Raw genomic sequence first — 24398 nt, 5'->3', positions numbered from 1 at the left:
CGGGGAACCATGGCGCGCTGCCATTGGTGGAGCGGTGCGCCAATCATCACCGAGCTACCCAATACGACGTGCGAGGCGGGCTAAGAGAGGAAGCGCCGTACTTTGATTGGGACGGAGATGTGTCGCTCAGGACGCCGCTCCAATGGATGTCGCGGCCGGGGTCGGGGGGGCGGGGCAGGCGCGGCGGCGGCGGCGGCCAATCAGCGCCATTGTTTGTGGTGGTGCCGGTGGCGCTCGGAGGCGCCGCGACTGCTTCGGGACCGCCCGGGACCCCCCGGGAAACGCCGGGAACGCGCCGGGAACGCGCCGGGAACCGCAGGGACACCCCGCGAACGCACCGCCAACCCACCCGCGCCAGGTGAGGCCGCGGGGGCGGCGGGGCCGGGCCCGGCGGGGGCGGGGGAGGGCCCGGCTTTTGGGCGGGGGGGGCGAGGCCTGAGGGGTGTGAGGGGATGGGGGGGCGGGAGCGGCCCCTGAGGGGGGGAGCTAAGGAGGGGGTGACAGGGGTGGGGGGTTTGAGGAGGTTCTGGGGGGCAGAGCTCGGATTTTGGGGGGGCAAAGCCCGAGGGGTTTGGGGAGGGTTTTTGGGGGGCAAAGCTCAGGTTTTGGGGGTACAGAACAGGGCGGTTTGGGGGGCTGAGCTTAAATTGGGAGGGGGGCAAAGCCCGAGGGATTTGGAGGGGAAGAATGGAATTCGGGGGGGGGGCAGAGCTCGGATTTTGGGGGGCAGAGCCTGAGAGATTTGGGGAGGTTTTTGGGGGGATTGTGGCTCAGATTTGGGGGTACAGAATAAAGGGGTCTGGGGGGACCAAAGCTCAGACTCGGGGGGGGGGGGGTGGCATTGGATTTTGGGGAGCAGAGCCAGAGATATTTCTGGAGGTTTTGAGGGGGGCAAAGCCCGAGGGATTTGAGAGGGCAGAAAAGGGGGGGGAGGGTTGGGAGGGAAGGCAGAGCTCAGAGTTTTGGGGGGCAGAGCCTGAAAATTTTGGGGAGGTTTAGTGGGGGCAGAGCTGAGAGTTTTGAGGGGACAAAGCCCAAGAGGTTTGGGGGGGCACATCAAGGGGTTTGGGGGGACAGAGCTGCGGGATTGAGGGGGGCAAAACTCAGGGATTTGGAGGGTCAGAGCTCAGATTTTGGGGGTCAGAGTTCAGATTTTGGGGGGTCAGAGCTCACATTTGGAGGGGGCGCCCCCGAGGATTTGGGGGCCCGGGTGGGAGCACCGGGGATCCCCCGGAAAAACGGGGGGTGTCCCCCCATCCCTGGATCCAGGGATCTCCTGGATCGACCCCTCGCGCGGGGAGGACGCGGAACGAGCCCCCCCTTTGTTCCCTTCCATCCGGGAGGGTTTTGGGGGGCGATGCCCGATCCCTTCCGTGATTCCCGGTCCCTCCCGCGGCGTTTCCCGGTCCCCATCCAGGATTTCCTCCCCGCGGGCTTCTCCCTCTTTTCCTACCCCCCGGCCCCCAACCCCAACCCCTCCTTCCCGGTGCCTTTTCCCACCTCAAACCCGGTAGGAAAACTTTCCCATTGCCGGGATAACACGGAGCAGGAGATTTCACCCCCTTCCCTGGGGCCCTTCCTGGTTTTTGGGGGGGGGTGGCACAGCCCCCTCCCCACCGGGATTTGGGAAGCGAGGCAGCACAATTCCCCTTCCCAGCAGGAAATCCCATAGGATTCCTCTTCCCCAGGGATGAGTATTTCGGATTCCTCCTCCCCAGGGAAAAATCCATTCCCAGATTCCCCAAATCGGGTGCTTTCCCATCCCCTCGGAGCCTGGAAAAGGGATCTGTGATGGCGGGGAGGGGGGGTATTGCCGGGAAAAGGGGAGGAGGAGGAGACGGGAATGTGGGAGTGGGGAGGAAGATCCATCGGCTTTTCCGCGGCCGTTGTGATCTGGTTTTTTTTGATATCTTGGATTTTCTGGAGCCTCCTTGGCCACTGCCGGTCGGGAGGAGGAGGAGGAGGAGGAAGGGGGAGCAGGGATCGGGAATGGGATCGGGAACAAGCTCCTCCCGGCAGGAGTGTGGGAGGATTCGCTCCCGGGGTGGGGGCTGGGCCAGGATGGCACAGACGGCCCTGGATTTGTGGGAATGTGGGGGTTTTTAGGGACTGGGGAAGCCTGGAGGGTTTGGGGGGTGCAGGGGGAGCCCCCCCTCTGCTCCAGGACACAGCGGCACATCCCAGGATTTGGGGCATCCATGGCACTCTGGGAGCCCTGGGGGAGAAATGGACCTGGTGTATCCATAGGGATCCTTCCCATCCATAGGGATCCTTCCCATCCATAGGGGTTTTTCCCTTCCATAGGGGTTTTTCCCTTCCATAGGGATCTTCTATATCCATACGAATCCCTCCCATATCCATAGGGATTCTTTATATCCGTATGGATCCCCCTCATATCCATAGGGATCTCTCTCCTCCATAGGGATCCCTTATCCCTGTGGGTCCCCCATTCCTTTGTGCTGGAATTCCTTGTGCCATTGGAGTCTCTTGGATCCACCCCCTGGATCCATGACAGTGCCAGTGCCATGCTCCTGATCCTTTGGGATTCTGGGATCCCAGTGCCCCCTTTTCCTGGCTCCTTTCCTGCTCCATGTCCTGGGAATTTGGGCGGGCAAAGATCCAAATCCAGGTGTTTTGGGTTTTCCGTGTACATCCATGGAGTCCCATCCCTCATCCACCAGTTCTGCTGGATGAGGTTGGAGTGGGAATTTTGGGGCTGAATTCTGGGATTGTCCCATTTTGGAGTCCCTATGGAATGTTGGAGGATCCCAATGGAATGTCGGAGGATCCCACACCGGTTCCTTGGGATGGGAGCAGTTGGATTTGGGTGCTTTTTCCAGGCCTGGGGATGTTTTCCAAAAAAACGTAGGCTTTGTTCTCATGGAATCTCAGAGAATGTATGTGTAAATCCTGGATTTTTGGGATTGGACCGAGCCAATCCCATGTGTACCCTTGGGAAGGAGACGCTACCCAAATCCAACTGAAATTCCCCAAGCTCCGCCTAAAATCCCTCCAAATCCACCTAAAATTCCTTTGAATCCATCTGAAGTTCCCCAAATCAACCTAAAATTCCCCAAACTCCATGTAAAATTCCCCCAAATCCACCTAAAATTCCGGGATTTGTTCATGTTGAGTTGTTGGCTGAGGGCAGGGTTGGGAATTTGGGCTGCTCCCGGTTTGCTCCCAGTTTGCTCCCAGTTCAGACCCACCCTTAACTCGGGAGCTGCTGCTCCTGTATCCACAGGAAATCTCCTGCTGCCTCACCACCTTTGCTGCCATTCCAGGGGTGATGCTCTGTCGGAATTTCTTCTAAACCAGGGAATTCTGAGGGAAAGGAACTCAACCGGAGTGATACGAAATTCCAGAGAATTCCCCAATGGCTCCATGGTCTTTCTTGAGCAGCTCAAAAGCTGGTGCATTTTCCCCTTGTCCTTGATCCCTGATTCCAGTTAAATCTTGGAGACCTGAAAAATTCCAAGGCTGCTCCAACAGGGGCGTTCCCAGGGTTTATTGTTCGTTCCCAGCAAGAATTCCCACAAACCAGTGGCACTTCGGAATCCGCATCCAGAGTCTCTGCCCTGGGTTTGGAATGACAGTCCTGGGGACTGGAATTAGAGGGAATTTGCCCATGGCCTGATTTTCCAAGGAATGGCCTCAGTGGGATGTCGGATCCCGAAATCCCAAGTGCCACTTGCTGGTTTTTCCTGGAAGTGCTGGAAACAGCTGGAATGGGAAGCGGGAGCGGCTGGATGGGGATAATGAGGGTGGGAATGGCACCCAAATTCCAAAGGGATCAGGTGAAAGATGGGTTTTGGAGGGGTTGATCCCAGCTGGCATTGGAATAATCCACGGAAAATGGGATTGTGCCATTCCAGGGAGTCCTTCCCAGCATTGGGTTTGTTGGAGAGACCTCATTCCCACTTCTCCTTGGGATCAACTGGCTTTGGATTCCCAAGGATTGGAAAATGTAGGGAAAACCCATCCCTTTCCCTGTAGGATTGTCCTTCGGTGTTCCCAAACCTTTTCCCAAGCACTTGGTGGGAAAAGTATTGGGATGGAACTGATCGGCCACCGTTGGATGAGGAGGAGGAAGGTCCAAAAAATCCAGGAATTTGATCCAGGAATCCTCCATTTTGGAGGAAGACTCTTCCTGAGGGATCACGCTGGGGGGAGACGGAGATCCAGGGACCCTTTGGATTTGGGGTTGTGCCTCATCCAAGGGATTTGGGGATGAGCTCAACCGGGTCCTGGGGGTCTCCTGGTCCTAAAACTTCCCCAAAATTTCATCCCAATAAATTCATTCAGGCCCATCTCATCCCACTTTTCTGAGTGGCCGCCTCTTCCCTGGGAAAGCGGGAATGTTGGTCAGCCCAGAGACCCTCTGGAGACCCTTCCCACCTCCTCCCTGGTGTGTTAGATCCCAAAATCCCTGTAAATGAGGAGAAAACAGGGCCAGTCCAGCCAGTCAGCCTCAGAGCTGAGGGTTTTCTGCCTGGGATCACCTGTGGATCATGGATTGGGGTCAGGAATCGCAGCCAGATCAAAGGAATTCTTGGCAGATGCTCCCTCAAAGGCCTTTTGAGCTTGGAAACAGGAGCATCCAGGGGATGGATCCGTAGGGAAAACCCCTCCAAAATTCCACAAAATGATGTTTTCCCGCTTCCTTCCCCCCTCCTGGCCCTGAGGATCCGTGGGAAGGGCCGGAGCAGCGGGATGGGATGAGGATGGATGGGAGGAATCAGCTCTCTGAGTGTGCCAGGAATGTTTTCATCTCTTCCCAAACCTCTTCCTGGCATAAAACAGGGATGGAAAGGCTGGAGGAGGGTGGGAAAACAGCCTGGAATGGTCCTAAAAACCAGGGAATGGGATCTAAGGGAATATTTGACCAGGACGGGATGAGGAGGTGGGAGAGGGAAGGGGAGGAGGGACATTCCCAGGATCCTCCTGGGATCTCATTGGTGTTTTCCCATGGGATGGATGTGGGGAGTGGGAACCAGTGAGGACCAGTGGGTTCCTGGTCTGTGGATGGGGCTGGAATCCTGGGAATGGGATGTTGGAGGCAGATGGTTCCTTCATTCCATAGGGAAGAGAAGTTTCCCGAAGCCAAACCTTCCCTTCGGCCCCACGCTCCTCATTTCTTCCCCCAAACCCACAAGATTTGGGAAGATTTTGGGAGATTCTCATCCCTGATCCTCTTCCAGACTCCCTGTGTTTAATCCCACCTTTCTCTGCTCTCCATATTTTCCATGGACACAGGCTGGGAAAAATCATCCCAGGGCCCATCCCACCCCCTCCTCAGTGGAGAAATACATGGAAATTAAAGCCAGTTGGTCCTTTCCCCCTTTGGAAACCAAACTGTTCCTTTTTATCCAGGAAAGGTGAACCAGGGGGTTCCGGCAGAGTGGAAATGCCACAGAATTCCTGGACTCTCTGCAGCCCAGGGGTGGAATAAAGCCATGGAAGTTCCAGGGTGTTGGGAATTAGGGGATTATTGGTGTATTTTGGGAGGATCTGACACTTCCCATCATTCCAAACCCTGTCCAACCTGGCCTTGGGCACTCCCAGGGATGGGGCAGCCCTGGATTCTCGGAATAATCCACGCCAGGGCCTCCCGACCCTCACGGGGAGAAATTCCTTCCCACTATCCCATGTAAACCTCCCATGTTTTAGTTGGAAAGACAGGTTCTCCATCTCTAGGATTCTCCATCTCTGGGTGTTTCCACCTCTGGAATTGGGCTGGAGCAGCTCAGTGGGAGGTTTGGGAGAGCCAAAATCCCACTGGATCTTTCCTCTCTGGTGCCAGAGGGAAGGGGAGATTCCAAACCCACCGAATCTGTCTGGACCAAGAGGTTCTTGGCCACATCCCTCGACATCTTCCCTGGGATCCCTTGGCATCTTTCCTGGGATCCCTGATGTCGTTCCCAAGGTTTTGGGATCTTTGCCAGACCCCTTGGCCTCTTCTCCGGCATCTTCCTCCACATTCCTTGGCATCTTCCTCAGCGTCTTCTCTGGAATCTTTGCCCTCATCGCTCAGGATCTTCACCAGGGATGTGGAATCTTCTTTGGCATCTCCCCCCTCCATCCCTGGGTGTCTTTGCCGCTTTCCCAGGCGTCTTCTCTGGCATCTTTGCCCGGATCCTTCGGCACCTTCCCAAAGGTTTTGGCATTTTCCTTGGCACCTTCCTTGGCTTTTTATCCGGCATCTTCCTCAGCATCCCTTGGCATCTCCTCTGGCATCTTCTCTGGTGATCCCTTGCCATCTCCACTGGAGTTCTGGCATCTTCCTTGGCATCTTTGTTGCATTCCTGGGCATCTTCTCTGGCATCTTTGCCGGGATCCTTCAGCATTTTCACCTGGATCCCTCGACCTCTTCCTTGACATCCCTCAGGATCTTCCCCCACATCCCTCACTTTATTCCTTGGCACATTCCTTGACATCCCTCAGCCTCTTCTCTGGCATCTTCACCCTCATCCCTTCCTGCATTCCCTGCAATCCCAGGGCACATTCCCGGGAATCCCTGTCCTTCCTCTCCCTGCCCTCACTGCTCCGGCCCAGGTGCTGCCGAGGCCGCTCCTCTTCCACCCCCAAACCTCAGGAACAGGGGGTTTTTAGGGAATGGGGTGGGGGTGGCTCCCGGTGACTCTGGCGGCTCCTCCTCGGGCTGGAAGGAGTTAAAATTCCATGGGAGGGAAGGAGCTTCCATGAATGAAGACAAAGTTTGGCGGGGGGCCAGGGGTGGGGGCGGGGAACCAGAGCACCCAAAAACCGGGAATATCCCCCCAATTCCCCCCTCCCCGAACCCACCTCCAATTCCACGACCAGAGGTACCGAAAACCGGCTCCGACCGGATCGGATTTTTTTTCCTTTTTTTTTATTCCCTTTTTTTTCCCCTTCTCTTTTTCCCTTTCCCGCGAGGGCTGATGGGAAGCAGTCCGTCAGCATCCCCCTTTTCTTTTGTTTAATATCTCCAACGGCGCATGATTGGCAGGGAAGGGCCCTCTCGGAGCCGCTCCGGCTCCGGCCACGCTCCGCAGGGGGATGGATCCCCCTCCTTCCCGACCCCTGGCTCCTCCTGCCCCTTCCCGCTGCTCTCCCCCCGCTCCCAGCCTTAATTTTCCTGCCAACTGGAGCCAGCAGCGGGAATCTTGGACCTGTGAGTATCCCCAAGCCCATCCCGGGGTTATCGGGAATGTTGGGAATGGGAGACACACAAAAGGCTCCTCACAGATGGGCTTTCCTGCTGGTTTTGCTGGCTGGGAATGTTTTAAGGGAATGTTTTAAGAGGATGTTTTAAGGTTGGATTTGCTGCCGGAGTCGTGGTTCCCTTTCCCCGCTTCCAGCCCCCCCCCCCTTTTCCCACCTCATCCCTGCTCCCAACCATCGCTATTCCGGAGTGATCAGATCCCGCCATGACTGCAGGAATGGGTGAAAAGACAGGGAATGAGGATGCTTGGGATGGGTTTTCTGGCGGGTCGGTGTCCCATTATTGGGATCATGGATGGGATGGGGGGGGTCAATGGCTCTGAGGTCGGATCTGGAGTGGCTGCACAAAGGCGGCTCCGCAGTCGAGGAAATCGGGAAGGGTTATATAAGGAAGCCTGGGAAGTTTGCGTCATCCCGGATGGGGAGGGGGCCCAGGGGCCAGAGCCGGGCTCTCCCTCCCTTCCCCCCCCCCGCCATTCCCATCATTTTCCATCACTTTTTATTCTCCTGGAGCATTTTCTGGCTGTTTTGGCCCCAAAATTTGACCAATTCCCAGGAATTTTTAGCTGGTTTTTAGGTCTTTCCCCCCCATTTGAGGGCTTTTGGAATTCCCACATCCCAAAAATGCCGGGATGGGGTGAGGGGTGAGGCCTCTGGAGCCGGACATGGAGCCAGGATTCCCTGCTCCCAATAAATGTAGTTGGGTAAAAATCCCAAATTTGGGAGGGAAGAGGGAAAGAAGCACTTTTTGGGAAGGGAGGATTTTCCTCCTTTCCCACTTTTCCTGCTTCCCATCATTAGGTTTGGACTTGACCTGGAGCTGCAGAATCCAGGGACTGGGCCAGCAGTGGTATCTGGAATCTGAGGGATCCAAGGCATCCAGGGTCTGGGAATTCTGGCATCTTGGAATCTGAAGGGTGGAAAATCCAGGATCTGGGAGTTCCAAGGTCTGGAAAATCCAGGATCTGGGAGTTCTGGTGTCTTGGAATCTGAAGGGTGGAAAATCCAGGATCTGGGAGATCTGGAATCCAGGGGATCCAGGGCCTGGGATATTGGGAGTCGGAAATCCAGGCTCTGGAGATCCAGGATGTGGGAGATCCGAGGTCTGGGCCCAGAGTGTTGGAGCAGGGCCAGGTGTTCCCCCCATTGGGATCCAGGAATGGGAAGAGCAGAGCCCCTGGAGCCATTTGCTCCAGAGGAATTCCTGTTCTGCCACATCCCGGCCAGCCTTCCATGCATCTTCCCAAATCCTTTCCCTTATTCCCTCATTCTCTTCCCCTCATGCATCTGCAGGACCAGGAGCAGCTGCTCCCCCCAGATCCCAGGATGGCTCCATCCCGCTCCGAGGCCATTTCTAAGGGCTTTTCAGGGATTTTCCCTTTGTTTGTGTCGCTTTAAATCCTGGAGCTCCTGGAGAAGAACCTCTGGGATCCACCCTCAGACTCCCTCACCTGCCTCAGAATTCCTGCCCAGAGCTGGAGCCAGGTGTTTCTCCAGGTTTCTGGACCCCACCTGGAGCTGTGGGATCCGGAGCAGTTTTCTTTCCGTCCTGGAGTTTTCCTCCCTTCCCTTCCCGTTGGATTCCTGCGGATCTGGCTCCAGCCGCGGAGCCGTTAAATCCTAATTACCTTTTTAGGTTGTTATCCTTTTCCTGCCGTTCCTTGGGAATGCTCGCCCTGGGAATCAGCCATTTTGTACTCCGTGTCGGAACGCGCTTCCCGGTGCCGGGATGTGCCGATCCCGCATGGAATCGGGAGCAGCTCCCGGGCAACTCTGGGCTCTGCATTCCAACCAGACGGCTCCAGATGAGGAACCAACTCCGCAGATTTCCCACGGGATCAGAGCAGTTTTCTGTGGGATTTGGGGGGTTTTGGGGCAGCAGGAATGTGCCCAGGGGAGTTGGATGAGTTGGATCTCATCCCTGATCCTGGGAAAATGGGGCTTTAAATGGCTTTCGATCCCATAAATATCAGGATTTTTTAACATCCGAATGGGACCATTGAGCAACTCCTGGATCCAAATCCCTGGATTTGGAAGGACTGGGGTGATGATTCAACCTCTTGGAACACTTTGGATCCAGCCTGGATGTACCAGGGGGGCATCAGGTCCCACCCAACATCCCAGATAATGTGGAATGTTGGATTTGGATGTTGATTCCTGACCTGCCAAGTCTCTCCTGGGATTGATTCGGGAATTCCAGCCCCAAATAGTTGGGAATTGGAGGGTATATCCATGTTGCCTCCTGGGCTTATTCCCGCTGAGAATTCCGGGCAGGAGCAGGGACCAGGACTTGGGTGGTGAATGAGAGACTCCCGGGATGTGCTGGGATGGTGTTCCTGGTGCTCAGGAAGGAATCCTTGGAGCTGAATTCCCAATGCTCCACCCTCCCAGTGTCCCTTCTTCCTCGTGCTGGATCAGAGATCCAGGAGAAGGAGCTGGAATGTTGTTGCGCAGTGAGGATCCCCTGTGCTTGGGAAGAGCAGGAATTTCCCTTCCAAGGGCATATCCAAGGGCTCGGGATGCTCCAGGAAGCTGCTGCAGGTGTCTCTTCCTGGGAATACTGGAATTCTGGGCTGGTTTATTTGTGATTTCCCACTCTTGGGATCCACCTTGGCTCTTCCAGGGCTGCTGGAATTCCCGGTGCTGCTGGAGCAGAGTCAGGAAAACAGGGAGACCTGGAGTCACTGGGACCACATGGATCCCTCGTGGTGGATCAGGGGTCATTTCTGGTGGGTCAGGGATCATCCCAGGGGTGGATCAGGGATTACAGCCCCTCCATTGGCTCCGGAGGGTCCGAGGCCAGGAATAGGGAAAAGCCTCTGGGAAGGGACTGGAGCCTTGTGGGGCTTCCCTGGAAAAACTCCATCTGGAATTAACTCCTGGTGCTGCCAACTTTCGGTTCTGGATCCCATTGGATAAACCCCAGGATATTCTCCATCCTGGTCGCATCTCCCTGGATATTCTCCCTTTTCCACTGGAATATCCCTGGGTTTGGCCCAACTCGTCCCGGCCTTTCCAATCCTCCCGTTGGCATTTTTTTGGTTGGATGTTCTCCCTGTGGGAGCCGGATCTAATATCCATGGAAAACGGGGAACTGCTTTGTTTGTCTGGGAATGCCAAACCTGTCCTGCCAGGCGGGAGAAGCGCCCGGAGCCAATGGAACGCGTCAGGGAGCGCGTGGAGCAGGAGCCGCGATCCCCCAGAGAACTGGGAATTGCCACTGGGACGACATTGTCCGGCAGACTGGGATTCCTGGAAAGCGTTCCAAGGTCAGCCCTCGCTGCTCATCCCACCCTGGCAGCCTCTGGAATCTTGGCTCTACTCCAGCCCCAGGATCCTGTTTCCAGGACAGTGTTCCTGGGACAATCCCAGTTGGAGGCACCCCATGGATTTGGCTCCTGTTTTCCCTGGGTTTTACCACCATTTGGGAATTCCGTTCCAGGGATGATGGTTGTTTAAAGTGGAGTGGAGGGAGAGGCAGCTCCTGTTCCCTGGGATGTGCTGATTCCCGGGAGCAGGGCCGGAGGCAGCGAGGCCGGATGAGCCGGTTTGGGATGTGCCGGGACCGGAGTGGGGCCTGAACTTCCCACTGTCCTGGCTCCAGAGCCGCTGGATCCCTGGGATTGGAATAACTCCTGCTCCTCGCTGCCGAGTATTGGATGGAATCGAGGGCTCTCCTGTGACTTTCCCACTGGAAATTCCTGGTGGATCCTCCCCTGCCCCCTCCAGCCGAGGGGCCTCGTTTGATCTGGAATCCAAAACCTCATTGACTTTTTATTGGATCTGGCCGAGCCTGGAAAACCTCTGGAGCGGATTAAACACCGGCAGGCCCCGTTCCTGGTAACGGCACCTTGGATTTGTTTGGAAAACCGGAGGGAAGGGCCTTGGGAATCCTTGGAGCCCTCAGTTTATATCCCTGTGAGTGGGAGCTGCATCCATGGGCTGCTCCGACCTTCCCCCTCTTCCCTCTGACTCAGGGATTTCAGTGCTCCCGGGATCCCTGGGGCTTGTTCCCAGGGTTTTGTTCCCAGTTTTTCCCTCTGCATCCCAAAATGGTGTTTCCGTAACTTTCCAAAGCTGAAATGTCACTAGGATACTGGGATGCTGGAGAGGGATGTGGGAATGCTAGGCAGCATGGGGATCCTCAGGAATGTGGGGATGCTCAGGGATTTGGGGATGCTGGGGGCTGTGGGATCCTCAGGAGTGCAGGGGGATGTGGGAATGCTGAATTCTGGGATACTGGGGAACATGGGGATGCTCAGGAATGCTGGGGGATGCGGGAATGCTCAGGGATTTGGGAATGCTGGGGATGTGGCACCTCCCTGGCACTGGAGCCCCCATTTGTGGTGGGACCAGGGGAACTCTGGAATTCCCACAGGAAGAGGAGGCAGCAGGATCCCTCCATCCATGGGGAAGATGGGCGGGAGGTTGGATCTGCTTCCACATCTCCCTGCTGGGGCTGGAGATCCACTCCTGGATCCACTCTGGGATCTGCTCCTGGATCCACACTGGGATCCGGATCCAATTCTGGATCCATTCCTTGTTCTCCACTCCTGGATCCACTCTGGGATCCCCATCTCGATCCACTCCTGGATCCATTCCTAGATCCACTCTGGGATCCCCTTCTGGATCCATTCCTTAATCTCCACTCTGGGATCCACTCTGGGATCCACTCTGGGATCTCCACTTGGATCCAATCCTGGATCCATCCTAGGATCCACTTCTGGATCTCCCTGCTGGGTCCTGACCGTGCTCAGGTGTCTGTGGGGAGCTCCCCATGTTATTCCCAGCAGGAATGCCGTGGGATGCCGTTCTCATGAGGGCCTTTCGAACCTCTCCTGACTCCTCCTGCTCCTCTGTGACTCCCGAGAGCGCGTTCCCGGCTGAGCTCCGGGATGCTGGCGCGTTCCCAGCAGAGCAGCCTCAGCGCCGGGCGCGGCTCCGGGCGCTCCCGGCTGTCTGGGCCATCCCAGCTCCCGCTTCCCCCCGGGGTCATTCCTGTGGGACAGGGGCAGGGGCGGCTCCGAGGCCTGTTCGGACCTGCCGGGCTAAATTTGGGAGCAGGAGACGTGCGGGAGCCGGGATGGGCAGGTGGGAAGAGCCCCAGGTGTTCTCCCAGAGGCTCCTTCCGGCTTTTGCTCGGGATTTGGGATTTCCATTGGTTTTCCTGCCCCCGTGTTCCAAGAGCAAGGTGTCTCTGTGCCTCTGGAAGCTGAACCTGTGTCCCAGCCCTGTGTCATTCCAGGGATTTACACCTGAGCCAGGGCCTTTTCCTAGCAGAGCTTTGGCTCGGGGAAGGTTTATCCTGGGAATGACCCAAGGTGGGTGTGGAGCAGCTCCAGGGGCCGAGATCCAGCCGCTCAGGACATGGACACTTCACATTCCCTGCGGAGCCAGTGAAGCTCCCGGTGTTCCTGAACCAACCATGTGGAATTCCCACCCATTCCCGAGGTGTTTGTCTCGGTCCCTGGCTCTGCTCCGCAGGGAAAGGCCTTACCCGGCTGGTTCCTTATCAGCCTGGGAGTGGGATTGGGCTGGGATGGGCTCCGGGGCTGGGATGGGGTTGGGATGAGCTCCGGGGTTGGGATGGGGCCGGAATTGGCTCTGGGGTTGGGATGGGCTCCGGGGCTCCTGCCTGTTTTCCACAGGGCATTCCTGCACCTGGAGCCGGAGTGGGAACACGGAGAGGTAGGTGGATGGGATGGACCTGCTTGCACCTCCATCCTCCTGGAAAACCTTGTGGTGGGGGATTTCCCGAATCCAGAGGCTTCCATGGGATTCATTCCGGCTCCCCTTCCTTGCCGAGTTGCATCTATGGGGTTTGAATCCTGAGGAAGGGATTGTGCCGCCGTTCTCTGGGATCTGGGGAGCTCCTGCCCTTCAGGATCCTTCCAGGATCCTTCCTGACTTGTTTGGCATTGAGAGGTCCCAGGGAGGTTGAAGCTCCATGAGGAGATTTGAGCTCCATGAGGAAGTTGGAGCTCCATGGGGAGTTTGGTGCTCCCTGAGGAGATTTGAGCTCCATAAAGAGGTCAGAGTTCTGTGAGGTTGGAGCTCCCTGAGGAGGTTGGAGCTCCTGAGGAGGTTGGAGCTCCGTGAGGTTGGAGCTCCATGAGGAGATTGGAGCTCCATGAGGAGGCCGGAGCTCTCCGAGGAAGTCAGAGCTCTCCAAGGCTGGAGTTGGGCTCAGAGTGGACCCTGGGAGGGTTCACTGGGATCCACCACATCCAGGACACTGCCGGTGTCCCTGTCCCTCCTCTTTCCCCCATCCCTGACCACATCCCTGTCCCTCTCCTGTCCCTTTTCCCTGCCTGTGTCCCTGTCTTGGTCCCTGACGTGTCTTTGTCCATGTCCCTGTCCCATTCCCTGTCCCTGCCCGTGTCCTTGTGCCATTCCCCATCCCGCTCTGCTCCCGGCTGACGGTGCTGTGTCCATGTCCAGGATGGAGCGGATGACGGAGGACGCACTGCGGCTGAACCTACTCAAGCGGGGCCTGGAGACGGGGCCGGAGGAGCGCGAGGACGTCCTGGCCAAGCGGCTGAAGATGGAGGGCCACGAGGCCATGGAGCGGCTCAAGATGCTCGCCCTGCTCAAGAGGAAGGACCTGGCGGGGCTGGAGGTGCCCCACGAGCTCCCAGGAAAGCCCGACGGGATCAAGGGCTATGAGGAGAAGCTCAACGGGAGCCTGAGGCCCCACGGGGACGGGAGGGGCTCGGCCCGGCCCGGCAAGGAGAACATCAACGACGAGCCCGTGGACATGAGCGCCAGGAGGAGGTGGGTGTGGGAATGCTGGGATGGGAGTGGGAATGTCGGGATGGAAGCAGCCAGGAGGAGGTCAGTGCAGGGATGCTGGGATGAGACAGGTGGAAGAAGCCTGGTCAGGGATTAAATGGGATTTGGGAGGGTCTGGTAGATCCGATTCCAGTGGATAAAGGGGCTCCAAGAGCTGGAGAGGGACATGGGAATGGTGGGATAAGAGGCAATGGGTTCATGTGGACAGTTTGTTTAAGTGGGATGTCGGGAAGCAGTTGGGAATGTGGGAATTGGGAATTCTTTCTTGTGTAGGGGGTGGCACAGGTTATCCAGGGGATTTGTGGGTCCTTCATCCCTGGAAGTGTCCAAGGCCAGGTTGGACAGGACTTGGAGCAGCCTGGACTGTGGAAGGTGTCCCTGCTCCGAGTGCGGAGTCCATGGGCTGCGTCCCTGGAATTCCATGGATGTTGTGCAAGATGAAGGGAATCCAGTTGGGCACCAGCACCAGACACTTGGATCAGGGTCAGCCCTGGAAGGAGGTGGGAATATCCCACTCTAAGTTTGGAAATCATTGTGAAGTTTCATGGGGGGTGTCTTATTTCCCTGGATTTTCCCTGGAAACGTGCTCCGCATCTTCCCACCTCCCTTGCCGTAGCTCCTGTTCCAGTGGTTCCCTTGGAATTCTACTCTTTCCTGGACAAAGGAAATCTGGTGATTCCTTGTGGATTTTCCTGTTGGATTTGGACTTTGGCTTTGTGTTACTCCCTCAATGGAATGTAAATAATCCAGCCTGGATTTATCCGGATGCTCCTGCAAAATCATCCCTGCCAGCTGTGGGAAAATCCTGGACCAGGATCCGCTGCTGGATCCCTCTGGTTTGAAACTCCTGGGATGCAACTTGGATTGCTTGGATGGGCTCCTGCTGGATCCATCTCCATGAGATGCTCTGGACCTTCTCTGCTGGAGAAGGGGCAGCTCCAGTGCTTTGGAATATCCACAGAAACAGCTGGAATGTTTGGGAGACGAAGACAGCTCCCCCTCTGAGCATCTTCAGAGCAGCTAAATCTGGGATCAGGCTCCATGTTTCCTCCTGGGTGTTCGGAGCTGAGAGTTTGGGATGTGGTGTATTCCATGATCTCCTCACTCCAAGGACCTTCCAGGGAGCTGGGGCACGACAATCCTGGCTGCTTCCATGGCTCCACACTGGATTATTCCACAGTTTTCCAAGGCTCTCCAGCATGAAGACATGAAATCTGCATCTCCTTCCCGGGGATAATCCCTGGAGCCCAACATTGGCTTTTAGTTCAGTCTTTCTTTTCCCAGCTGCTCCTTTTGTTTTCTGATTCCCTCACAGATCCATTGGATATTTACTTGGATTTTCCTTTAGGGACTATGCTTTTCCGATAGATTTGGGCTGGGATAGGCTTGGAATGATGGCATTACCGGGAGGGCTTGTCCCCTTCTCCCCTACACCGTGGTGAGGATGAGCCATTCCAGGCTGGAACATCCCAGAGTCTGGATTAGAATCTGCATTATTCCCAATTCCCAGGTGGGATTTGCCCACCTGGAGCTTCCCCCTCTCCCCTGCCAGGGTGGTTTGGAGGGATTGGACTCCCTGGGGGGGCGGGGCCGTGTTCCAGCCGGGATCTGTGTTGGATTGAGGGGTGGTCCCGGTGCGGGATTCCTGCTTTCCCGGCTCATCCCGGTGTGTTCCTCAGTGACCTGGAGCGGGGCCGCCTGACGCCATCCCCAGACATCATTGTGCTGTCGGACAACGAGGCTTCCAGCCCCCGCTCCAGCTCCCGCATGGAGGAGCGGCTCAAGGCTGCCAACCTGGAGATGTTCAAGGTGAGGGAGCCCGGAATTCCGGTGGCTTCGGGCCCTCCCAGCAACTTCCCGGCACAACCACCCGCTTCCTGCTCCCAAATCCGCCCAAATGATCCAAATTCCTGCTCGGGTTGAGCTTCCTTCTGGTCTTTCCCTCACGTTTTCCCGGTGTTCCTGGTTTTTCCAGGGGAAGAGCCTGGAGGAGCGGCAGCAGCTGATCAAGCAGCTCCGGGATGAGCTGCGGCTGGAGGAGGCCCGACTGGTGCTCCTGAAGAAGCTGCGACAGAGCCAACTCCAGAAGGAGAACGTGGTCCAAAAGGTGAGGCTTGGGATGGGAGGGATAATGGGAAGGACCACGCATGGCACATCCCGTGGGAAATCCCCCAAATCCGCGGCCCTGGCACAGCCGGGAACACAAACCTGTGGTGCTCAGCATCACAACTCGTGGAATTCCATCTCTCCGGGGGCTGATCCCGGCTCTCCCCCCCATTCCCGATCCAGACCCCTGTTGTCCAGAACGCTGCCTCCATCGTGCAGCCGTCGCCGGCCCACGTGGGGCAGCAGGGCCTGTCCAAGATCCCGGCCCGGCCCGGAGCCCAGGGTGTGGAGCCACAGAACTTACGGACACTGCAGGTGAGCGTTCCCCCTTTTCCCTGGAAAACACCCGCTCTGCTGGATGCACACCCAGCTGAGATCCCTTCTCCAGGAGGCAGAGGAGTTCTGGCATTTCCCAATGCCAGGAGTTGGGGTTTGGGGTTGTGCTGGGTGGGAATTAGACCCCACGATCCTTGTGGATCCAGCTTGATATTCCATGATTCCTTAAATATCCAGTGTCCCTATTGGGATGGGGTGAGGACATTGCCTCTGCTGTAGCCTTCCTGCTTTTCCCAAAGGATTCACATTCTAGCCTTATTTTTGTGTTATTTAGTTTGCTGAGTTTAGGGAGTCCAAGGAGCATTTGGACAACAGGATTGTTGGGATTGTCCTGTGTCCGTCTCTTCCCACTAAGCCACCTGGCTCTGGAAAGTGGTTTCTCCACATATTCCTGCCCCTTTCCTTGACTCCAGAGCAATTCCAGCCTCTCCATGGAAAATTGTTGGCTCAAGCCGTTCTCCCTCCAGAAGGGCCACAATCATTTAAAATGAAGGCAAATTTGAGGGAAAAGTGAAGGATTTTAAGCATTAGGAGTTAACTGGGATTCTGGGTAAGCAGAAATTCCCTGGATCACAGAATTAAAGCTCCAGGTTTGCCTCAAATCCTTTATTTTTATCCTATTTTATTTATTTCACCGACTCCAAGGAGTGTTTACCCAACTGGATTGTTGGGGTTGTCCTGTGTCCACCTCCCTCCAAAATGGCCTCAGTTATTTAAAATCAAGGATAATTTTGGAAAAAGAGAAGGATTTTGAATCTTAGGAATTATGGATAAGCAGGAATCCCCTGGATGAGAGAATTAAAGCTCCAGGTTTGCCTCAAATCCCTTATTTTATTTATTTTACTGAGCCCAGTGGAATCGTTAGGTTGTCTCGTGTCGATCCAAGAGTTGGACCCACCATCCCTGTGGGTGTGTCCCATGATTCCCAGTGAATCCCAGTGATCCCCAGTGATTCCCAGTGATCCCCAGTGACCTGTGGCTCTCTCCCTGATCTCCCAGGGGCACTCGGTGATCCGCTCGGCCGCCAGCTCGGCGCTGCCCCACATGTTGATGTCCCAGCGCGTCATCGCCCCCAACCCGGCGCAGCTCCAGGGGCAGCGGCTACCGCAGAAACCCGGCCTGGTGCGGAGCAACACCCCCAGCATGACCCCCACCATCAACTACCAGCCGGTGCGTGGGATGGGCACCGGCAGGAGCTGGGCTGGGATGAGTTGGCGTGGGTTGGGATGGTTTGGAGAGGGTTGGATTGGGTTGGGATGGTTTGGGATGGCTTGGGATGGTTTGGAGTGGTTGGACTGCTGTCTCCGCAGCGGTCCAGCCCCGTTATCCCACTGTTCTCCCTGCTGATCCCACTGTTCTCCCTGTCCCCGCAGCAGTCCGGCTCGTCGGTGCCGTGCCAGCGCTCCTCGTCCTCTGCCATCTACATGAACCTCGCATCCCACCTCCCATCGGGTTCTGTGGCCCGCGTGTCGTCGCCGCTGCCGAGCCCCAGCGCTCTGTCCGACGCCGCCAATTCCCAGGCGGCCGCCAAGCTCGCACTCCGGAAGCAGCTGGAAAAGACACTCCTGGAGATCCCGCCGCCCAAGCCGCCGGCACCGCTGCTGCACTTCCTGCCCAGCGCCGCCAACTCTGAGTTCATCTACATGGTGGGGCTGGAGGAGGTGGTGCAGAGCGTCATCGACAGCCAGGGTGTGTGTTCCCGCTGGATTTTCCCAAAAAAAGTGGGAGTCTAGGGTGGTGCGGGGTGAAATTGGGGGGTTTTAGCCCGGATTTGGGGGTTTCCTGGGGGTTCTCCTGTTGCTCTGACTACTTTGCCCGGTGGGGCTGGAGGAGGTGGTAACAGCCAAGGTGGGTGTTCCCAGGGAATTCCTGGGAAAACAGGGAATTTGGGAAGGGTTTGGGAGGGGTCAGGGCAGAGTCTGGGGTTTCAGTGCGAAATTTCAGGATTCTGGTATTGATTTGGAGGATTTCAGGCAAAACTTGTGGGATTTCAGGCCAAATCATGTGTATGATACCAGGCTCTGTGTAGAGCCGTTGGTGTACGGGCAGGGGGTTATCCCGGTATCCCATGATCCCTGTGCCATTCCAGGGAAGAGCTACCCGGTGTCCCTGCGCGTGGAGCCCTTCGTGTGCGGGCAGGGGGTTATCCCAGTATCCCATGATCCCTGTGCCATTCTAGGGAAGAGCTGCCCGGTGTCCCTGCGCGTGGAGCCCTTCGTGTGCGGGCAGTGCCGCACGGATTTCACGCCGCACTGGAAGCAGGAGAAGGGCGGGCGCATCCTGTGCGAGCAGTGCCAGACGTCCAACCAGAAGAAGGCCCTGAAGGCCGAGCACACGAACCGCCTCAAGAACGCCTTCGTCAAGGCCCTGCAGCAGGAGCAGGTCAGGCCCGGGATGCGCCGGAGCTGGAGGAAAACAGGGATCTGCGGTGGGAGCGCTGACACATCCGGCCCAGCCCATTCCAAAGCGCCCATCCCATCCCAAACCACTTGCCCATCCCATCCCGCTCACCCCATCCCATCTTGCTAGCCCCATCCTATCCCTTTCCAGTTTTCCCTTGGGAAGCCTCTTACCCACTCGCTGGCTTGTTTACGGATGGGGAATCTGCTGCATTAATAATAATCCATCTGGGATAAATGGGATAAAACTCAATCTGAGATGGAATCCAGGTGCTGGGTGCGGGAGGTGTCTTGGAAAGGGGCAGAGTCCCATTCCAGGTGGGAATGTGACGGGCTGGGCATTCCCTGGCACAGGAGATCGAGCAGCGGCTCCAGCAGCAGGCGGCCCTGTCCCCCACAGCCGCTCCTGCCGTTCCCAGCGTTGGGAAACAGGACGGGATCCTGCGGCACCACACGCTCCGGCAGGTGGGAACGGCATGGGAATGGGGGGTGGGATGAGCAAGAGGGGATGGGGAGAGGGGAGGGCATGGGATGGGGTGGGGTGGGATGGGATGGCATGGCATGGCATCATTGGGAGGGGACAGGCTGGGATGATGGGGGTGCCCCACTGTCCCACTCCCCCATTCTGGGTGGTCCGGGAGCCCCCCAGTGTATCCATGTCCGTGTCCTGTCCCCCCAGGCCCCGCAGCCCCAGAGCAGCCTCCAGCGCGGAATTCCCACCTCCGCCCGCTCCATGCTCTCCAACTTCGCCCAGGCCCCGCAGCTCTCCGTGGCCGGGGGACTCCTCGGGATGCCAGGTACGGACCCTCCCAGGGACAGGGGTGGGATGGGATGGGATGAGTGGGATGGGATGGGAGGGAATGGGATGGCACGATGGAAGGGGATGAGCAGGATGGGCTGAGCAGGATGGGATGGGCTGGGCTGAGCAGGATGAGATCAGACAGGCCCTGCTGTGCCCCTTGGATTGCCGAGCCAGCTTTGGGAATTCCCACCTTGCTCCTGCCCCCGATCCCAAGGAGAGGGGGTGGGTTTTGGCACGCTCCGGCTCTGGGGTGCCGAGGGTCCGTGTCCCGCAGGGGTGAACATCGCCTACCTGAACGCCGGGATCGGTGGCCACAAAGCGTCGAGCCTGGCGGACCGGCAGCGGGAATACCTGCTGGATATGATCCCGCCCCGCTCCATATCCCAGGCCATCAGTGGACAGAAATAGCGCCCGCTGCCCCCACCCGCCTGCAGTGCCTGCACTGGGCCAACTGGGCCGGACTGGGCCAGACCGGGCCGGACTGGGGCCTCCGCTCCGGGGAAACGCGACGAGAAACCGGAAAAAATCCCACCTGGGAAAACAGACAGACAGACAAACCGACCCCACCCCCACTTCAGACAGCACCCGCTCCTTCTCCCAGCCCCAGTTCCCTCGGTTTTCCAGCAGGGATCGCTCCCTGGGCGTGAGGCTGGGGCGGCTCTGGCCGCTCGCCGCTGGTTTTGTATTGCCGACGCTTTTTCCTTGTGTTGTGGATTGTTTTTTTGCCCTTTTTTCCTTATCCCCCCCCCATTTTCCTTCGCTCCCTGGATGGTTAAAGCTTTTTTACCCCTTTTCCAGAAGAGACTTTGGCAGGGCACCTTCCCAGAATTCCAGGCCCTATGGGGGGGAATTTAAGGGCAGCCTGTGCTGATTCCGGGGGGAGTTGGGGTCCCAAACCCCCTTTGGCTCCGATCCCAGGGGTCCCAAACCCCCTTTGACTCCAATCCCGGGAGTCCCAAACCCCCTCAGCTCCAATCCCAGGGTGTCACAGCACCGCAGCTCTGATTCCAGGGTGTCACATCCCCCTTGGCTCCAACCCTGGGAGCCATAAATTCCTTTGGCTCCCATCCCAAGGGTCCCAAACCCCCTCAGCTCCGACCCCAGGGTGTCCCAACCCCCAGGGCTCCACAGAAGGATCCACGAGATGCTGATCCTGACCCCTTTGGATCCAATCCCGGGGTGTTACAACCCCCTTGGCTCTGCAGGATCCAGGAGACGCCAATCATGACCCCTTGGATCCCATCCCAGGGATCACAAACCCCCTGGGCTCCACAGAAGGATCCAGGAGACGCTGATCCCGACCCCTCAGATCCCATCCCAGGGCACCACAACCCTGTTGGCTCCGCAGAAGGATCCAGGAGATGCTGATCCCGACCCCTCGACTCCGATCCCGGGGATCACAAACCCCCTTGGCTCCAATCCCGGTGTGTCCCAACCCCCTGGGCTCCAGAAGGATCCAGGAGACGCCGATCCTGACCCCATGGATCCCACCACTACCCTTTGGATCCCATCCCGACCCTGGGGCTCCCTCATCCGGAGCCTGCTGGGTGTCCCTGGATGTCCCTGGGGCCGACGGACAGAGCTGGACCCGCCCCTGGGGTTCCCTCCCTGTGACACAAAGGGACCCCTTGAGGTGCCACCCTGGGATGTCCCTGTCCCTGTCACCCTCTGGGGCAGGTGGTGAAGCCAAGCTGGGTGGCCTCAGGCCTGGTGAGTCCCTCTGTCCCCAATCCCATCTCCAATCCCGTCCCAATCCCTGCATGTCCTGGAGCCACTTGCCCATGTCACCTGTGTCCCCTGGGAACGGTGACAGGGTGGCACTGGGGTCTCTGATGTCACCTGTGTCCCCTGGGAACAGTGACAGGTGACACCAGCATCCCCTGTGTCACCTGGGGGGGTCCCTGAATGGCACCAGGGTCTCTGGGGTCCCCTGTGTCACTGGTGTCCCCTGGGGGTGGCACGGGGGGGTCTCTGGTGTCCCCAGGAGGTGTCAGGGACACCCCAAACCAAGGAATGAGCCGTGAGAAAACGCTCGATTTGCACTTAAACCTTCACGGGCCCTTCCCCACCTTCTTCGTTCTCCTCATCCCCAACTTCCTCATCCTCCCCCTCACCTTCTTCATCCTCCTCCTCACCTTCTTCACCCTCCTCCTCACCTTCCTCCTCTTCTTCCTCCTCTTCCTTTTCCTCCTCCTCTTCCTCCTCACCCTCCGCCCCCATTCCCGACACTTTTCTTCCCAGTTTTTTAAGGTTCAATGAGATTTTTAAGGAATTCTCATTTTTTCCCTGAATTTTTGACCCTTTCCTCAACATTCCCAACTCTCTCGTGCAATTCCCCAACTCTGCCTCCCTGAATTGGGGGCAGGGGGAGAGACCCCCACCCACCCCTAAAGCAATTGGGGGGACCCCCAAGCAACCCCTGAGTTGGGGGAGGGGGGATCCCACCCCTAATTTAGAGAGAGGGGACCCCCTCACCCACTCCCTAAACATGGGGGGACACCACCCCACCCCTGCACTGGGGGTGACCCCTCTCTACCCCCCCCAAAATTCAAAGAGCACTTACCGTGAGGGGGGGTGTCAGACCCCCCCAAAAAGAGGCAAAAGAACAGTGGGGGTTTTACAATTTTAATTATTTTTTTTTAATTTAGCGGGTTTTTATGTCAAATTTATAATTTTGGGGGTGCTTTTGTTGGTTTGACCTTTTTCAGCTGCCTCCACCGCCTTTCCATTCCCAAAACCCCCCTTCCCCCCCCCGAAATTCCCTTTTTCCCTCCAAAATCCCCTTTTCTTACCCCAAAATCCCCTTTTCCCCTTTCCCTCCCAAAAATCCCCTTTTCTCACCCCAGGAGCACTTTGACAAATTTTTTTCTGGGGGCTAAAACATGAAGTTTTGGGTTATTTTAGGGGTTTATTTTGCTTTGGGGGAGTTATTTCCCCCCACACACCACAGGGACCCCCCTCTGCCCCCCCCCAAGTGCCACTGACCCCCTCCCCGGGTGTCCCCGACAGGGCTGAGTTTTAAGTGATAAAATTAATTCAAAACCTGTCAAAATGGGGGGGTTTAACCCAGGAAAAAAGAGACAAAACCTGGAAAAAAGAGAAAACCAAGTGCAATAATGGGGGGCCCGGGGGGGGCCAGGGGGGCTCGGGGGGGTTTGAGGTGCCGAATTCATGGTGCTATAAAGTGAAATTCGGGGGGGGACACCCCTGTCACCCCTCCCTGGGGGGGTCTCAGCCCCGGGGGCTGCAGGCAGTTCCCCCCCCCCAGAAATGATCCTTTCCTCCCTCCCCCCAAATGATCCTCCCCCAAATGATCCTCCCACACCCCAAAACTGACCCAAACCCCTTCCTGGGGGGGGGTTGATGACAATGCCCCACCTTCCTTCCCCAAATTGACCCCACCCCAATCACAAACTGACACACCCCCCCTCCTTCCTGGGATCCCAGGCAATTCCCTCTCCGCCAAAAGTGACCCCAGGCCACACACCCCTCCCCCCAAAATTCCCCCCCAACCCCATTCCCAAAATCCCAAGGGGGGGTTGGATCCATCCCTTCCCCCCCCCCCATTTCCCAGCACAGGTTCCTCCCTATTTTTATTATTATTATTATTATTCTAATTATTATTATTTTTGGCTTGCCCCACCCCGCCCCCAGGGCTGTGATATCCCAGAGAATTCCCATTTTTTATTCCCCCCCCCCCCCCCGGCTCTGAATTGAGGATTTTTCCCGCTTTTTTTCCAGCTTTAGGGGTAGATTTTTCCGCTTGTGAAAACGCTTCTTTTTGGGTTTTTTTGGTTTCGTTTTTGGGGGGGAGGGAGGGGGTTGTTTTTTTTTAATTTTGTTTCCTCCAAAGGCAAATCCTGTCCTGGATTCCCTCGGAATTCCCAAATTCCTGCCCACCCCCCCAATCCCGTTTGCTTCCGCTCTCGCTGCCGATATAACCAGGACTCGTCCGTGTATATATAAAAAAAAAAAGAATGAGCTGTTTCCTGTTCAAAAGGCAAAAAAAAAAAAAAAGACAAAAAAAGGCAAAAAAAAAGACAAAAAAGAAGAAAAAAATAACAATAATAAAAATCAAACCTTGTACATTGTGTAGAAAAAAAGAAAAAAACAGATGAGAAAAAAAACGGGGAAAACAAAAACTATGGAAAAAAAAACCACAAAACAAAACAAAACAAAAAAAAAAAGAAAAACCACAAAACCCCCCGAAATTCCCGGGGGAGTCTCCCGGGATCATTGTGGAAGTGTCACGTCCTTGTCGTGTGACCTCGTTGTGTGTGACATGAACCGTGCAAAGGGGGGGCCCGGGGGGGGCCCGGGGGGTCCCCGGGGGTCTTTGGGGGGGAGGGAGGGGGGGATGGTGCTGGGGGGGGTCTCCGGGATTTCGGGGCCCCCCCCGGGGCTGCACTTCCCGAAAATTGTGCCTTTCACAGCCGGGGCGGCAGCGGGACCCCCCGGGGGGGCGTCAGGGGGGCGGGAGGTGGATTTTGGGGGGCCGGGGGGTCCCTGTTCCTGTATTTGCACTGTTTTTATTCTGGATTGGCATCGAGACAATACACGGCTCCAACTACCCCGGCTGAGCCTCTTCCTGCGCCCGCATTCCCGGGACAAGGCCCCTCAGCGCCGGGATCGGGAGGAGGGGGCGGGATTGGGGGGGGTTGGGGGCAATTTGGGGGAGTTTGGGACAAATCTGGGGGACCTTGGCCTCGTTTGGGGGATTTTGAATTTTGGCCTGAATTTTGGGGGGTTCAGCCCGGGTT

At 57.0% G+C, this 24398-nt stretch overlaps 1 protein-coding gene across 6 annotated transcripts; it reads left to right on the top strand.

Annotated features, from left to right (window-relative positions):
- The first annotated feature begins 178 nt into the window (after positions 1-178).
- GATAD2B (GATA zinc finger domain containing 2B) lies at positions 179-23566 on the top strand. 6 transcript variants are annotated; one of them, XM_051771031.1, is made up of 11 exons: positions 179-358; positions 13645-13977; positions 15675-15804; positions 15971-16102; positions 16285-16416; positions 17437-17607; positions 17814-18126; positions 18617-18819; positions 19191-19301; positions 19516-19633; positions 19913-23566. In XM_051771031.1, exons 2-11 carry the CDS (start codon positions 13646-13648, stop codon positions 20044-20046), a joined length of 1776 nt encoding a protein of 591 aa, XP_051626991.1. In that variant the 5' UTR covers positions 179-358; position 13645; the 3' UTR covers positions 20047-23566. The 6 variants fall into 6 exon arrangements, with proteins under 6 accessions (XP_051626991.1, XP_051626989.1, XP_051626994.1 ...); XM_051771029.1 differs by having other exon boundaries at positions 181-358; positions 17811-18126; XM_051771034.1 differs by lacking the exon at positions 179-358 and adding an exon at positions 7037-7153 and having other exon boundaries at positions 17811-18126.
- The last annotated feature ends 832 nt before the right edge of the window (positions 23567-24398 follow it).

The sequence above is a fragment of the Manacus candei genome, unplaced genomic scaffold (assembly GCF_025592945.1).
Source record: "Manacus candei isolate 608988 ecotype Guabito, Panama unplaced genomic scaffold, ASM2559294v1 h1tg000128l, whole genome shotgun sequence".
In the NCBI taxonomy this organism is placed as follows: domain Eukaryota; kingdom Metazoa; phylum Chordata; class Aves; order Passeriformes; family Pipridae; genus Manacus; species Manacus candei.
Note: the sequence above shows the minus strand (reverse complement) of the source record. Positions and strands in the feature narration are given on the sequence as shown.